This window comes from Gouania willdenowi, chromosome 7 (genome assembly GCF_900634775.1).
Source record: "Gouania willdenowi chromosome 7, fGouWil2.1, whole genome shotgun sequence".
NCBI lineage: Eukaryota > Metazoa > Chordata > Actinopteri > Blenniiformes > Gobiesocidae > Gouania > Gouania willdenowi.
This window is the reverse complement of record NC_041050.1, coordinates 37760613-37775339: the sequence shown is the minus strand read 5'-3', so window position 1 is coordinate 37775339 and position 14727 is coordinate 37760613. Positions and strand designations below refer to the sequence as shown.

The following is a 14727-nucleotide window of genomic DNA, read 5'->3' as shown; positions in this document are numbered from 1 at the left end:
GCTTATTCGATCTGGACATTAGTGTACACCAAGTGGGTAAGAAATGTCTTCTTTCTGCATGAACAGAGGAGTCAAATTTAACGGCATTTAAAATACATTTTTTAAATTAAAATTAATAATATGCCTCTCTTTCCTCCAGCTATTTCCGGTTTTGGCAAGAAGTTCACCTCTTTCTTCTGAGGTGCCGATGTCAAGGTAAGAATTCACTTTGTGCCGTTTATTAAACGTATCCAGGGTTCTCTCCAGCGCTGTTGGGCGTAGGGCCTCCAACTCTGGGAGTCTGAACCCCTACGCTGTGTTTCAACCAGCGTAGGGGACTTTTCTGTTGTTTTGTCCTTTTTTTTTTGGTACCGTCGTGATAGTTGTTGCACACTGTGACACAAGGGGTGGTTTTAACTCTCTTTTTAATCTCCATAACCGGTAAAACAAATACATCAGCCACAAGGTCTATTTAATACAGGAGAATTGCTCTGATGCTTCTGTCTTCACAGAACGGCTCAAACATACGTAGGCAGACATTGCAAACTCTGCCAGGCCAATTAAGTACAAAGCTCAGATTTTGCGACCGTACAGAGTTTGCTGTGTCACTCAAAACACTGCTCAACATGTATTTTAAACTCAACCCACATTAGATGTAACAACAACCTGCATTTCACCGCCTGAGACAACAAAGCAGTATAGATGGAGACGAGCTACAAAAGTACTGACACTTTTAAAACAAGGCCAAGAAAGAGTTCAAGAACTACAGAGAAGTGATGAGAATTGTGGGAAATGTAGGATTTTACTAGAAACTATACTACACAGCGTGTGCGCTCGAGTATGAAAGCTCTGAGGAGTGCGGACAGTCCGCTCCGTGTACGTTCCACCCGTCCAATATAAACGATGTGCTTCATAATCCAAACAAAAGCAATCAACTAAATGAAACAATCTTTCAAAATAATTAGAATTAATTCAACTTTAGCATTACTTCCCAAAATTTGGCCCTCACAATGCAGGAAATATTGTTTCAGAGGGTTATAGATTTTGTCATTTTCAGGGGGGATGCCGCCGGAACCCCCTCAAAACTCTAGCCTGCGGCTCTCGCTCTCACACCCAGCGATCCCACAATGCTGTGAACAATTCCTGGTGAGAACTAACTGTAAGAAAAGTGCGATCAATTGTTTTACCTGTTGATATGTACCCCACCTTTAAACCATTATGAGCTGGAGAAGAGCACCAGCAGGAAGAAGCAGGTAGAGAAAATGAATATTTATTTATTATTTAATAACTGTTTGCAATGGTCAAATGTCCTTTACGTTTGGAGTGAACACAAGTCAGTCATCCAGGAGAAAACATTGTTCAGTGATTAATATACAGAATAAATACATACAGTGTGTTTTATATAATTACCTAAAATAGTTTCTTCACCTCATTTGACTTGTTATAAGACTTGTTATAATTTAATGTTCACATCCAGACACAAGAAGACTGCACATTGTGTCTAATCTCCAGACAGCAGCAGTGTTCCTGGTCACTGCTCGTGTTCTAAGAGCTGAAGATGATGTTTGAGGAAATATTCTTTGTTCCTTTGTGCATCGAATGCTTGATGTGAACATCAAACTCTGCTCTTCTGCTGGTTTCGTTAGGATGATGGACAGCTATAGCTGATTGTGTGTGTGTGTGTGTGTGTGTGTGTGTGTGTGTGTGTGCGTGTGTGTGTGTGTGTGTGTGTGTGTCAACTCCAGCAGGCAGTGGAGTGTGGGCGGATTAAATTGGTTTACTCACATCAGCCAGTGTTTACGAAAAGCAGTGTGAATTCGAGCGCTTGTGTGTGTGTGTGTGTGTCAGTGTATGCGTAGTCTAAGAATTGGTCTTTTTATTGTTGTGTTGTTGGCTCAGATTTCAACAGTGACACAAACAATGTAAGACACAACAACATGTGTGTCAGTGTAGCAGATAGACTGTAAAAGACTGTAATTGACTGTGATAGACTGCTCGACTTCACAATGGTCCTCATTCATCAACCTTGCATAAAAACGGGTGTAAATGTGAGTTCACATTTGATCGTACGACAGGACCAATGTGGGATTCATGAAACATTGGTATCTGAGGGTAGAAATGATCGGGTGTTGATAAATGCGGTGGCTGAACTCGATCGTCATTAACTTGTTATGCCCTACTGTTTCAGAGGCCCCACCCACTGAGGTCAAACAAGAAAATAAACTTTTCCAAGATGAAAATCTGCCTCCTCACATCTGAGGTGGAGCAAAACAAAGATGTGCTTTTAGAACATGTAAAAACTGGGCTTAAAGGAGCTCATTTTAACGCTCTGTGGAAGAGAATTGGCTACTGAGCAGGAGACGTCTGCCCCCCTGTGTGCACTGAGAACAACTTTACAACAGAGATCATAGAGACACACACAGAAATATGACATTTATATCAGCCTCAGTCCACATGCTTTTGACAATAAATATCACATTAAAAGAAACTAATGATGGAAACACTAACCCTAACAAAAGCCTTAAAAATGTGTTTATTATGCCTTCAGCCAATTCCACCTACAGTATAATTAATCACATTCCTGCAGTGCATTTGTAAAAGTTTAAGGTCTTATTTACATATAAAAGCATGAATGAGTTCCTATTTCCTCAATGATAACTGCTCAGACCTGATCTGATCGTACCGTACGCTCACAATTGATAAATACCTATACTTGCGTGAATATGGTCAAACGCACGTTGTACGCTCAGATCTGAACATACGAATGATTGATAAATGAGGAAACTTGAAAGTCTATGGTGTAATCTTTGCATTTATTTGTATCTTTGAGTGAGTTTTTCCTGTTTCTGTGAAGGACGGGTATAGGGTGCAGCTTGATAAACACAATATTTGTTCGCAGGACGATAAAAATGTCAACATGCAACACTTCAGGAGACCTCGTACCAGAAAAACCTGTGAGGCTCCCCCTGCTTTTATCCTGTTGAAGGAGAGAGATGACAAAAGTGAGAGAGGATGGAAACACGGAGGAGAGCTGAGCACACTGGTGAGTGCTGCAAATGTCTGCAAACCTGTTCAAATATTATTTGTTTCCTGTTACACCACAGTTTTTAGTGTAAATTTGTTGGGTAAATCTCCTTCATTATTTATACTAGTGTCAAAATCCTCAGAAACAAATCTGTTTCATCTTGAAGAACCAAACTGAGCCGTTCAAATGACTTTTTTCAGTTTTTGCATCATTATGTTTTAGGTTAACTTTGTGAAACACAACAGAAGATGAAAATCGTTTTTCTCCTTTAGCATTCAAATTTAGGATGAACACAGTTTTTAAAATTAAAAGGATGTTTGTCTATACCACTTGTATCAAATCTAATCGAATTCAGCCCACAGGATAAAGTAAAAATGACAGCAAAAACACAACTCATTGTGTAAATCACCAACTAATTCAGTTGTAGATATTATGGTACCTCCAAATATGCAATTTCAATAAAACTACACATTTTCCACCATAGGTATCACAGTTTTCCAACATTTATAGCACATGATGGCAGTCATTTTTAACCTCAAATTGTTGTAAGTACTCTAAAATCCAAAATTCTCCAATTTTCCTTCAAATTATTCCCCAAAATTTCCCCATATTAAATAAAAAATGGTCAAAATCAAGGAAAGGACTGATATCTGTCACTTATTGCTTGGATATTGCCGGTGCCTTACATACTTTAGCGTGGAAGTGCAAACTTGGGCACGAGAATGATAAAATTGCTCGTTTTGCCGCCGATAATCCTGTGGCCCATTTGGGATTAAACAGCTCCGTATTTGGCCCCTGAATGAGTTTGACACTCCTGGTCTATACAGGATAATTAAATAACTTATATTTAAAGGGGTTTTAATGCACAAATGCACAAAAACTCACACATAGCCGATGTCCTTATGTTAGGGTAAGTTCTGACCTAACACTCCCCCTGCTAAATCATTTTCTGACTTCTATCCAGTAGCGGTGCAGTAACCAGACTTCCCTACATGGGGATGTGTCTCCAAATCTATTATGTACTTCTCTCAAATATTTGAATCATCATTATAACCTAAATTATTCCACCATTAAATGTCAGTCTTTTTCCAATAACTGTATATAGTATTAGAGCTTTATTTATTTATGTATATATTTAAAAAAAGACAAATGCAAAAAAGATTTAAAGCGATCTTATCTGTTGAGGATTTAGTCAACTAAAATTACATTTTTTTAAAGTGTAAATAAAAGTAATAATTCATTATCTGGTATTTGCAGCCTGTCTTCACTTTCCCTTTACACTAAATAATAGGATTTTGAAAGAATTAGTATCAGTGTGGACTGAGATGTTCTGGAATAAAACTATGACAATAAAAAGGAGGAGTTCATTACTAAAATGTTGCTGCTATTCTTACAGCCAACAAAGACAGGAACTGTTCAAACACTGCAGAGGCTGTTCTCTACTCGGCTGGACAGTAAGTTACTGTGTACACTGTCTTCTTCTATTTCCTGCATTTAAAAACACAACTTTAAGAGACAAACTCACAGAGTAAATACAGTACAAATGTGTCACACCCCTAACCTTTCCTTGACAATCCAAAGGTAGATCACTGATCTTAGACGTGAGCCAATGTGGCGATCAGTGAAAGGAGAGAAAGCAGCAGGTTTCAATCCAAGGATTAACTTCAGGTGTGCATTCATTAGCTTCAGGAGGCCACACCCCCTACAGACTCACAGAAGAATGGGTGAAAATAAAGGAATTCCAACATGTGGCCATTACTTTAAATGACTGACTCTGGTTCTAATGCTGTGGCTTATTTTTGGCAGATAATTTGTTTTAGTAGAAAAAAGTTTCTATCGATACGGAAACATATCCATAGCTCCCTGGACTATGGGTACGTTTCCACCGTGTCAGGATGGCTGAGTGGTCTATGGCGTCTGACTGAAGGAATCTAACTTCTGCTGCCGTGGGTTTGAATCCAGCTTTTGTCATATATATTTTAGCTCATTTAGCACGGCAAATTCCACCTTTAAAAATACATATAAGAAAAAAGAAACACTTTAGGGTATTTCCTGGGTTAGGGCTAAAATAAAAGGGTTAGCGGGGTAGCTACAAATAAATATGAGGTAAATTAAAACTGACGGAACTTTAAGTCACGTGGTGCACCTATCACGTCACCTAAACTGGCCAATGAGGTATGAATAGACTGGGAGTCTATTGATACGGTCAAAAATGTTTAGTTTGTGTGAAAACATGCCTGTAGCATCTGCAGCAAGAGTACTGACCAAAAGCAGAAGGACAGCACACATTACATATATTTTAAAATATATTTAAATGTATTTTATTAGTTTATAAAGCATGACACAGCCTTGCCCCAGACTTTTTTTATGAACCCAGCCGGACCCTCAGATCCTCTGATACTGTTTTAACAGTTTCAAAGAGCAAAACTAAAAAGTTTGGAGTCTCCTTCAGTTTTTAAGGACCGTGGCTCAGGTGTTAGTGGGTCGTCTTCTGATCGAGAGGTTGGGGGTTCGATCCCAGTACCTGACTATGTGTCGAAGTGTCCTTGGGCAAGACACTGAACCCTAAGTTGCTCCCAGTGGTCGACTAGCGCCTTGCATGGCAGTCCTGTCCCACTGGTGTGTGAATGTGAGAGTGAATGGGTGAATGAGCTGATACGTAAAGCGCTTTGAGACTGTTTCAGTGGTGATAAAGCTCTATATAAAATCAAGTCCATTTACCATTTTATTTATTCTCCAAGATGTTGGAACAACCTGCCAGGAGATCTAAGAGAATCACAATTTTTAAACACAAGCAAAAAACCTATTTATTCAGTCTGGCTTTTATGTAGTGCTTTGTAATTTTTATAATTTTTATGGTTCATAATTTTTTAATGCTAATTTTGATGTTTTGTATTTTGAAATGTGTTCCCTTCACTGCTTTGTTTTTATTTCTGGCTCTTTCTGATTTTATCATATTTTTAATATATGCGTGCATTAGTTCCTAAACATTTTTATCGTTATTAACTTTTGTCAATCACCTACGCAAATGTCTGTGAAGCACTTTGATCTAGAATTTAATTTGTAAGCAAGGTGCTTAATAAATAAAGTTTGAGCCAGTGTTGCAATAGATCTGTTCATAATTCACATCTATATTACACATACATTTTTGACATACATTTTTTCTTTGTCTCTCATGTTTAGATCGTGCAAAGTCCAAGTCAACGTTGACTTCCACCAGTCGTCAAGTTGCTCATTTCCTCATGTTGCCAAAGAATCTTTCTCCAAACTGGAAAGCAAAGCAACTGAGGAGCTCAAAGTATCTGCAAGGGAAATTGCTGCTGTTTCTCCAGACCACTAGGAGGAGCTCTTTTTACACCAGAGAGCTGCACTATTGAAGAAAAGAAGTGAAGTCAATGGAGTTCAATAGTGTCCTTCATTGTGGGTTAAAGCGTTATTCTATATTTGAGCAAGTAGACTAGAGATGTGACTCTACTACGACCAAACCCCGACGATGCAGTGGTTTATAGGTGAGGTTCGTCCACACGCTTGTGCTCAAAGAACAGAACAGCTATAAACCAATCTCTCTCCTTTTTTATTTCTCCCTTGAAAGTTTGGATAAAAGTGGGGGAAATGAAATCAAACTCTTAGAAGAACTACAGATTTTTCTGGTACTACAGATCTCTTGTGTCACCGTACACGGAGTACTAAAGGTGTCACGCTGAATGAATAAGACAATGATCACGCCGTAGCTGATGGAGCGTCCGTGTGCTTGTCCATGCTTTGTTTCTATCAACATTCCAGCTGGGACCTCTTCAAACCTTCTACTTCCTGTCGGCCTTGCCCTCTCTCTTCTTTTCTTGAACGCTGAGTCTCTTTCCTTCTGGAATCAACTCTGCAACCTCACAGCTTGTATTTCAAGAAAGAAGTGTACAGTGGGTTGGAGGAAAGAATGCGAGGAATGCATGGAACTTTATTATCAAGACCTTACACTGTTCATTGTTGCTAAACAGACGCCATAAAAAGACACTGGGAGAAACATGATGTGAATATTAAAGAAGGAAAAAGATTACTGAAGCAACACATTGAAATCTGGCCACGGGAATAGTAGGAACCTTTTTTGTATTTATTCTGGTTTTGGTTTGTTTCTTGTGTTTGAGTGAATTATGAAATCAGTATGAAGAGAGAAGTCAAATAATGTCGGCTTGTTTTTCAGCCTTTATAAAGCCATTAAAGACAACGTTTACCTGCAGTGGTTGCAGCAATGTCAGATCTCCAACTGCTTCCCAAAATTTGGCTCTCATACTTTTCATATATCGTAGTATGTGGTCTTTTATTGTTTTTATTCTATGTTTACATTTTGGTTGTTATTATCTGGTTATTATGTTACAGGTTACCAATAACGCCTTATTCCTATATTTAAATTGTATTTATTTTATTTAATATGATATATTTTATATTTTTTACATCATCTCTTTTTTTTTTAAAGTTCTTTCACCAGCTTGAAGCACTGGCCACAGAGAGATTAACTTATGGTTTTCAATCATTTTTGTTGTCATTTTTGGTATTTTAATTCCTACATTCACAAGTCCTCTATGTAATATTTATTGTCAATAGTTAAAAAAGCAATAGACTACGAGGAAAAAATAGTCAAGAGCACAATCTTGTGTCATTTCAATCGGGAAAAGAAATGTGTTGCCTCCGTCTGTCTTATACCAACTGCTGGTGTACAGCTCGAGTCTTACTTCAACAAAAACCACCCAATGAACTCAAACCACAAGGTTGGTTACGCTCCAGTCTCATTCTCCAACCTATGACCAACGGGCCAATCATTGGCACCACTGATATTAGCCAACCAATGCCATACTTGGGTCTCAAAGGCACTGCAGGACAGCAGGGAGGGCCTGAAAAGCAAACTCAACACAGCAGAAATGGACTCACTGAGGCAAAAGAGATGTGCTTTTTCCTCACCCAACATGGTTGAAGTTGATCTGGAGACCTTTGAAATGGTTCTTTGAGTGGACTTCAGCATGTGTCTGCTCATAAATTCAAATGTGCACAGTGTAAATAAAAAAAAAAAAAAAGTGACACGTGATGCTGAAGATTCAAAGAATCAGGTCTTTTCTTTTCGTTTTTCTACCATGGATATTCAACATTCCCACTTCTCACACCGTTGTCAGTTGTCATGGAAACTTCTCAGGTCAGTGTTCTCCCTGCTGTCGCTCCTGCAGTGCATTGTGAGATGCAGTGCTCGAATAAAGTACGTACTCTCAAGGCCAAAGCGTTTCGAGGCCTGAAAGCGAAACGAAGCAAACCAACCTGACTTCTGCTGTATATTTGTCTGTGTGATGAACGCTCGCTGGGAACCTACGCATGCTGCCCAGCACAGAAAAACCTCAACGTCACCTCTATATTGTTCTGTTCCTAATGTTTGTATGTATGTATGTGGATGTAGGGGTTCTGTATGAACGTACCTACCAACTATCATCACTGAATGTGGAAAAAGAAAAGAAGATAAAACACAGGTTGCAGCTGATTATTTACAATTGGCTGAAGAGGCGACCTCTCATCTCCAGTCATTCTATGCAACGAAATTATCGGTGGAAAAAATGGAAACATGAGCAGTAGAAAAATACACTAATAATTAATGAATACAAGTCATATTTACTTTTTGAAGTCTAACGAAAAAAATCCATATATATATAAGTTATAATCTCATGCAATTCTGCATTAACGTAAAACAAAAGATTTTTGGCAAAACAAAGACGTGGTAAATATATTTTTCAGACAGATTTATTATTATAATAAAATTAATTGTTGTTATTCAGTTTTAACAGAATCTTTATTGGCACAAAGGAGAAGGTGTTTTATTTTTTATTTCTTAAAAAGGCATTTTAATCAAAAAAAGCCCAGAAACACAAGAATTTAATGATAAATGTTAAGATTAAAAATGTTATAAAACAAAGAGTTTTCACATCGTGTGCAATAGAATAAGAAAAGAATACAGAATGAGTAAAAAAAATATGTATTGATAAGTTTAAATAATATTTCAAAATATTTAATATAGAAAAGATATTACATATATAAATATGCTAAACTGCATATGCCCATAGATTTAATGGTTTCTGATGCCTTAGAGACAGAAGCCTCACTTTTAGAAAAGGCATTTGGATTTTAAAAAGAAAGGTATATTGAATTTATCGGATTTTCTTTATTTTTTTTTAACAAAAAAAAAATCATATTTATATTTTTGTGTAACATTTATTGTATGATTTTTCCAGTGTATTTTATTTTTTGTATCAGTAAAGTGAGTTATTATTAAATAAATAAATGAATAAATAAATATATATAGAGATTTTTGTTCTAATGAAATATGTGCATATAAATGTGATATTGATGGATTTTATGGCTAATATTCAGATGGAATCAAGTTTGTTTTGGTGCGGGAGAAGAAGCAATAGCTGTTTATTTTACCCCTATCATGTGAAAAAAAATAAATGTAAATCAGTGTTCTTTTTGTCATGATCCAAAGCAAGAAAGTTTAAATAAGGCATTAGATATAACATGAGAGAGATACTTTAGCTGATCAAATGGTCCAAAATATTCTGTGTTTCATGAAGGTTGTTTTAAAAGCTAATAAAAACCTCAATAAATCAATGATGATCATGTTTGCCTCAGGAAAGCCACAATAGATGAGAAAATAGATGAGATGTGCTAAAGCAGGTGCTGTAAATCAGGTGAAGATGAGAAGGTTGTGCCTGTTGTAACAATGAATATTTGTGGGAAACAGCCAGAAATGCATACGAAGAACCCTGTCGACATGCTTTTTGTTTTTTTGTTTTTTAGGTTTCCGCTTAAGTTGTTGACTTTTAACTCCTGCGTGTGATTTTTTATGCATTGCAGCAAGGGCTTCTGTATTACAAATGCTGGTGAAGTGAAGAAAGCCATCCTGTTGCTGCCCTGGAGCCAGTCGCTGCCTCTGTCTATTTTAATGCTTGGTGTTTGGACCACAACAATCACCAGTGGGCTAAAACAGCCAGATGCAGCCGCATGGCTCTTTTTCTTTTTCCAGAGGTGTTTGCACGAAGCACAATAAAAAAATTTAAAAAGTCAGTTTTGTTTTAAATTAAGTGTTGAAATGTGGCAACACAATAGAAAAATGTGAGTTTCATTTCATTTATGTTCAAATCAAATCTAAAACTGTATACATTTGTAAGTTTGCAACAGAAAGCCAGTGAGTTTCACAGACATGAAGCCATGAGGAAATATTGAATTTTTTTTTTTCAACTTTTTGTCTGTGATGCATCTCAGCAATAAGGCAGCGTTTTTATTATACAGTGAGAAATACTGAGTTCAAACCCCAGTTTCTCTGAAAAAAAAAAAAAAAAAAAAAAAAAAACTGTGCTTAAACTCTGCTGGAAATGCTTCTGGGGAAAATCCGACTAGTGTGGGTATAGGTGTGTGTTTGTTTTTCAACCAAAAAGGTAGCATTGCAGGGCTTTCTACTGAGCATAGTGTAATAATCACACTGCGTTTGCTGGAGGAGGTCACGAGGACAGTTGAGGTACAGCAGGACTCGAGAAACATTTTAAAACACAGAAGTATATATAAATATATATATATATATGAAATATATATATAAATAGATGTTTTGTCGGTGAGGGGTTTGTAAAAGAAGAAGAAAAAGCCCAAAATTAAACATTAAAAAAGAAAAGTTAGCAAGTCTACCTTTCATTGTAAGAGAGTGTTTACTCATCTTTCACCTGTAATAAATTAATCAGTCAGTGAAATGACAAAATGCATGACCGACCGGCACCCCCCTCCTCCCCATTTCCCCTCAACCTTCCCTTAAACCTCCCTCTTTATGGGGCAGCCATTGTTTTTTCAATGTAAATAATCGAACACAAGCCGACCAAAGTCTGCTTTGAAACGTGTAAATGTGGTGGTGGGAGAGGGGGGGAAACGTCCCATACACCCATTGTGTAAATCTCACAGCAACACACACACACACACACAGGTGCACGACAGGGGCCTTTTGCACACACACAAAACAGCAACACAAGCTGGAGTGTATGCAAGCCTGAAATCTCCCCCAAAACGTGTGCTTTTTGTGTTATAACAACGACAAAAATGAAACAACAGACAAAAATCAGTTGTTGATTTGAAGAGTAAATGACAACTTTGCATTGTGTGCGTATGTGGCTGGCCTGTGCAGACAACTTTTTCCTCACTTTAAGATAAAAAAGAAGAAGCTGTATTCGGATATGAAAAAAACAAAAAACATATTGGTCTGTGTAGAGTTTCTATACATGTTGTGTTTGTAAATGAGACGACATCAAAAAGTGGAAGAAAAAAAAAAGGACTGGTGGTTTTTATGGGATATAAAGAGAGCTGATAATCTGAAGAATGCAAATGTAAAAAGGATCACTATAAATGAATAAATATAAAAGAAGAAGGTAATGAGCCTGAAAATGATTACAAAGTGTTCCATTCACTGTTGTAAGTGCAATGAGCTAAACTTCCTGTTTTCCCCATTGTAAAACCTTGTGTATGTTTCCGTGTATTCCTCCTGTAAATGGGTGTAGTAGACCTGGTGCATCATGCCATGTAATGTGATGAATGACAAATTATGACCTTACAATACATTTCAATCAGGAAAATAAAAGACAAATACATACGCTTGTGTATAGTGTGCACTTTCTGACTTATTCAGCATCTCAACCGACTAAACTTCATTCTGATTACAGTACATGGAATAGATCCTTCTTTTAGTCATATATATTTACTATTCTGTGACTGTGAGTCTCTATGTTTATTTTGATTGACAACTTATGCTGTGGTCATTCTATTACAAAGCAAACACATAAGACACACAAACACGGTCGGCTTTAGGTCATTGGGTGACCTAGGGAAGAGTTGTCCTGAGAGAACAACAATGGCGCAAAATCCAAAAGCAATGCCAAACAGTTCAAATAAAATATAAAAGTTTCAGTCCAAGGAAATTTCTACTTTCCTGTTTGGTCAGGAACACAAATTTTAAAACCAAAGAACACAATGTGCAAACAACACAATAAATGTATATAGAATAGAACAATAATTAAAATAAAATATGCATAAATATGACCAGAAGATCAGCAGGTATAGTTACAGATTTTTAATATTTGATTAAGAGAAAACGTACTTTGTAAAGGGTGTGTTTTACATTTATTATGCTTTTTAAAATTATTTTTATTTTTTTGGTCGGTGCAATTTGGTGCCCCAGGTGGCCGCCTGGGTTGCCTGTCGGGAAGGCCGGCCCTGCACGCAAACATTGGCTGTGTTCAAAATTTCACACTCAGTACTATACAATTGAGTAAATACTGTCTACCATATACTATAGTATGATTAGTACAATGAGCATTCCCACTGAAGTATACTTCCAAGTTTCCCAAGATGCATTTTAAACATACAGCGTTAAAAACCTTGTTCACACTGAGGCGAAATATCTCTGTTGATTCTCCACCTTTTCTTTGAAAGCTTTGAAAACATTTGAAGTGAGAAAGTGACCAAGTAGAATATCAACATGTGCTCATTTGATCCATAAAACTCCAAAAAACATATTTCATGCCGACATTTTGGAGATTTTCAGTGACTGACTAAACTTCCTGTGAACCTCAAAACAAAAATCCTTTTTACAAGAGTTAAACAAATTACTAATGGAAGACAAGAAGACATGCTTTTATTTTGAAAAGGGGATGTTTGATTTTTAGCTTAAAGTCGGACCCTGATTCCGCTCGCAATGCATCATGGGGGGGTTTAGTATGACTGGTGTGCCCACTATACACACTTAAAAAATGACCCTATCTAATGTGAACGCACTACATACTCATTTTGACGTCAGACTTACTGTAGTATGAGTAGTACATTAGTATGAAACTTTTTATTTGTTTTTAACTCCTGTGAGGAAAAAAAATAAAAGATCAATTAAAAAAAAGAATCGTAATAAAACACAAACATTTTTATATCTAAATTTAAAACCATACGTAAGCTCCAAATAAAAGGGAGAAAACAGAGAAACATTCTTTGCCTCACGATGACGGCGTTTCTTCTTCTTCTACTTCTTTGTGGTGGTTTTTAAGGCGTTTCGCATCCAGTCATTGTATTACCGCCACCCATCAGAAGAATGGTGGCGTTTCATTAACATTACAACAATTTCTGTGTTAAAAAGTGGGTTCCATTTGTCACTGGTGGATTTTATGATTCCATCCGCGACTTCGTTAACGTAGAAATTGTAGGGCTCTTGAGGGGGTGTACCTTTCTTTGTACATCAATATTTTTCTTTCTTGCTACCACTGTTTATTTATGTCTCTATGTGCAGCTGGAAGAAATAAATCCCTCAGTGTTAGTGAATCTACAAAATAAAGATAAAAGCATGTACAGTATGTTCAAACCTAGAAATGATCGACTCGTAACTAGAAATAAAAATCAGGAAACAGACTTAAAAGATAAAAAGATGTGTTTTATAGCTTATGTTTTACTATTGCAAGGAATAATGGATCAAAAAGGAAACATACTTTATGTACAGCTCCGACATATGTGTTTGTGTGTATGACCTGATGACTTCATCCTTGTGATTGAGGGCCTGTGTACAAGCACGACTTTGTGTCCCACTGTGAGCCTGAACAGAAAACATTTCCTTCTTTGTTTTCCTGCTCTCCGAAGGTTCTTTCATCCATCTTTCTTCATTTTCATAACTCTGTGTGTTGTGCAAGCTTCTCATGATGACTACAGGAAACAATTATTATCAGAATTTTCTATGTCTGAGTTCAGATTTAAAATAATCTTCCAATTCCATCCTGTTTCTTTAAGATCAACAAATTGAGTCTGTGTTTTTGTCGTGATTTTAATGTACGGAAGAGGATTAAGGCCAATTTTGATGGAGAAAATAATTTTGGGTAAATCAAGAATAAAGTTGAAATGTCGAAAATAAAGTAAAAATGTCAAGATTAAAGTTGAAATATATAGAATAAAGTAGAAATATAATGTCAAGATTAAAGTCGAAAAGATCAGATTAATATCTCTTGAAATATTACAACTTTATTCTCGAAGTATTACTATGGTAATCTTGAAATAATATGACTTTAATATTACGATTTTAATATTGAAATATTATAATTTTAATCTTGAAATATTATCATTTTAATCTTGAAATATAATCATTTTAATCTCATAAAACATAACTTCTGTGAATGCAACCATGTCGGAAATAAACTGAATAAATAAATAAATAAATAAATAAATAAATAAAATTGCGGCGTTATTAAAATTACAACTTTATTCACATAAAATTACGACTTTATTCTTGAAATATTATCACTTTAATCCCATAAAATTACGATTTTAATCTCAAAATATTAACACTTTAATCTGAAAATATTATAACTTTAATATTAAAATATTATGACTTTAATCCCATGAAATTACGATTTTAATAAAGTACGACTTTATTCCCATAAAATTACAACTTCATTCTCAAGAATTTACGACTTTGTTCTCGAATTTTTTTTTTTTAATTATTATTATAATTTTAATGTGGCCCTAATACGCTGTCGTAATAAGATGATAAAAGTAAAACAATAATAATTAAAAATAAATAAATCCTAAATTAAAGAACAGATCGATCCCAAACTATGCATAACAATACTTCCCAGTGATTTATTTGCTTTACGGCTATTGGTCAAGGGCCTTTTTTCGCGGCTGTGATT

At 36.1% G+C, this 14727-nt stretch overlaps 1 protein-coding gene across 4 annotated transcripts in view; it reads left to right on the top strand.

Moving 5' to 3' along the window:
- The window catches only part of bsna (bassoon presynaptic cytomatrix protein a), a 102803-nt gene extending 91478 nt beyond the window's left edge, over window positions 1–11325 (top strand). For all 4 annotated transcript variants that reach the window (XM_028452123.1, XM_028452125.1, XM_028452124.1 and 1 more), the window contains 4 exons: window positions 140–195; window positions 2879–3022; window positions 4401–4458; window positions 6188–11325. In XM_028452123.1, coding sequence (XP_028307924.1) covers window positions 140–180 — 41 coding nt within the window. In that variant the 3' untranslated portion in view covers window positions 181–195; window positions 2879–3022; window positions 4401–4458; window positions 6188–11325. The remainder of the gene's footprint in view (window positions 1–139; window positions 196–2878; window positions 3023–4400; window positions 4459–6187) is intronic.
- Window positions 11326–14727: the final 3402 nt, after the last annotated feature.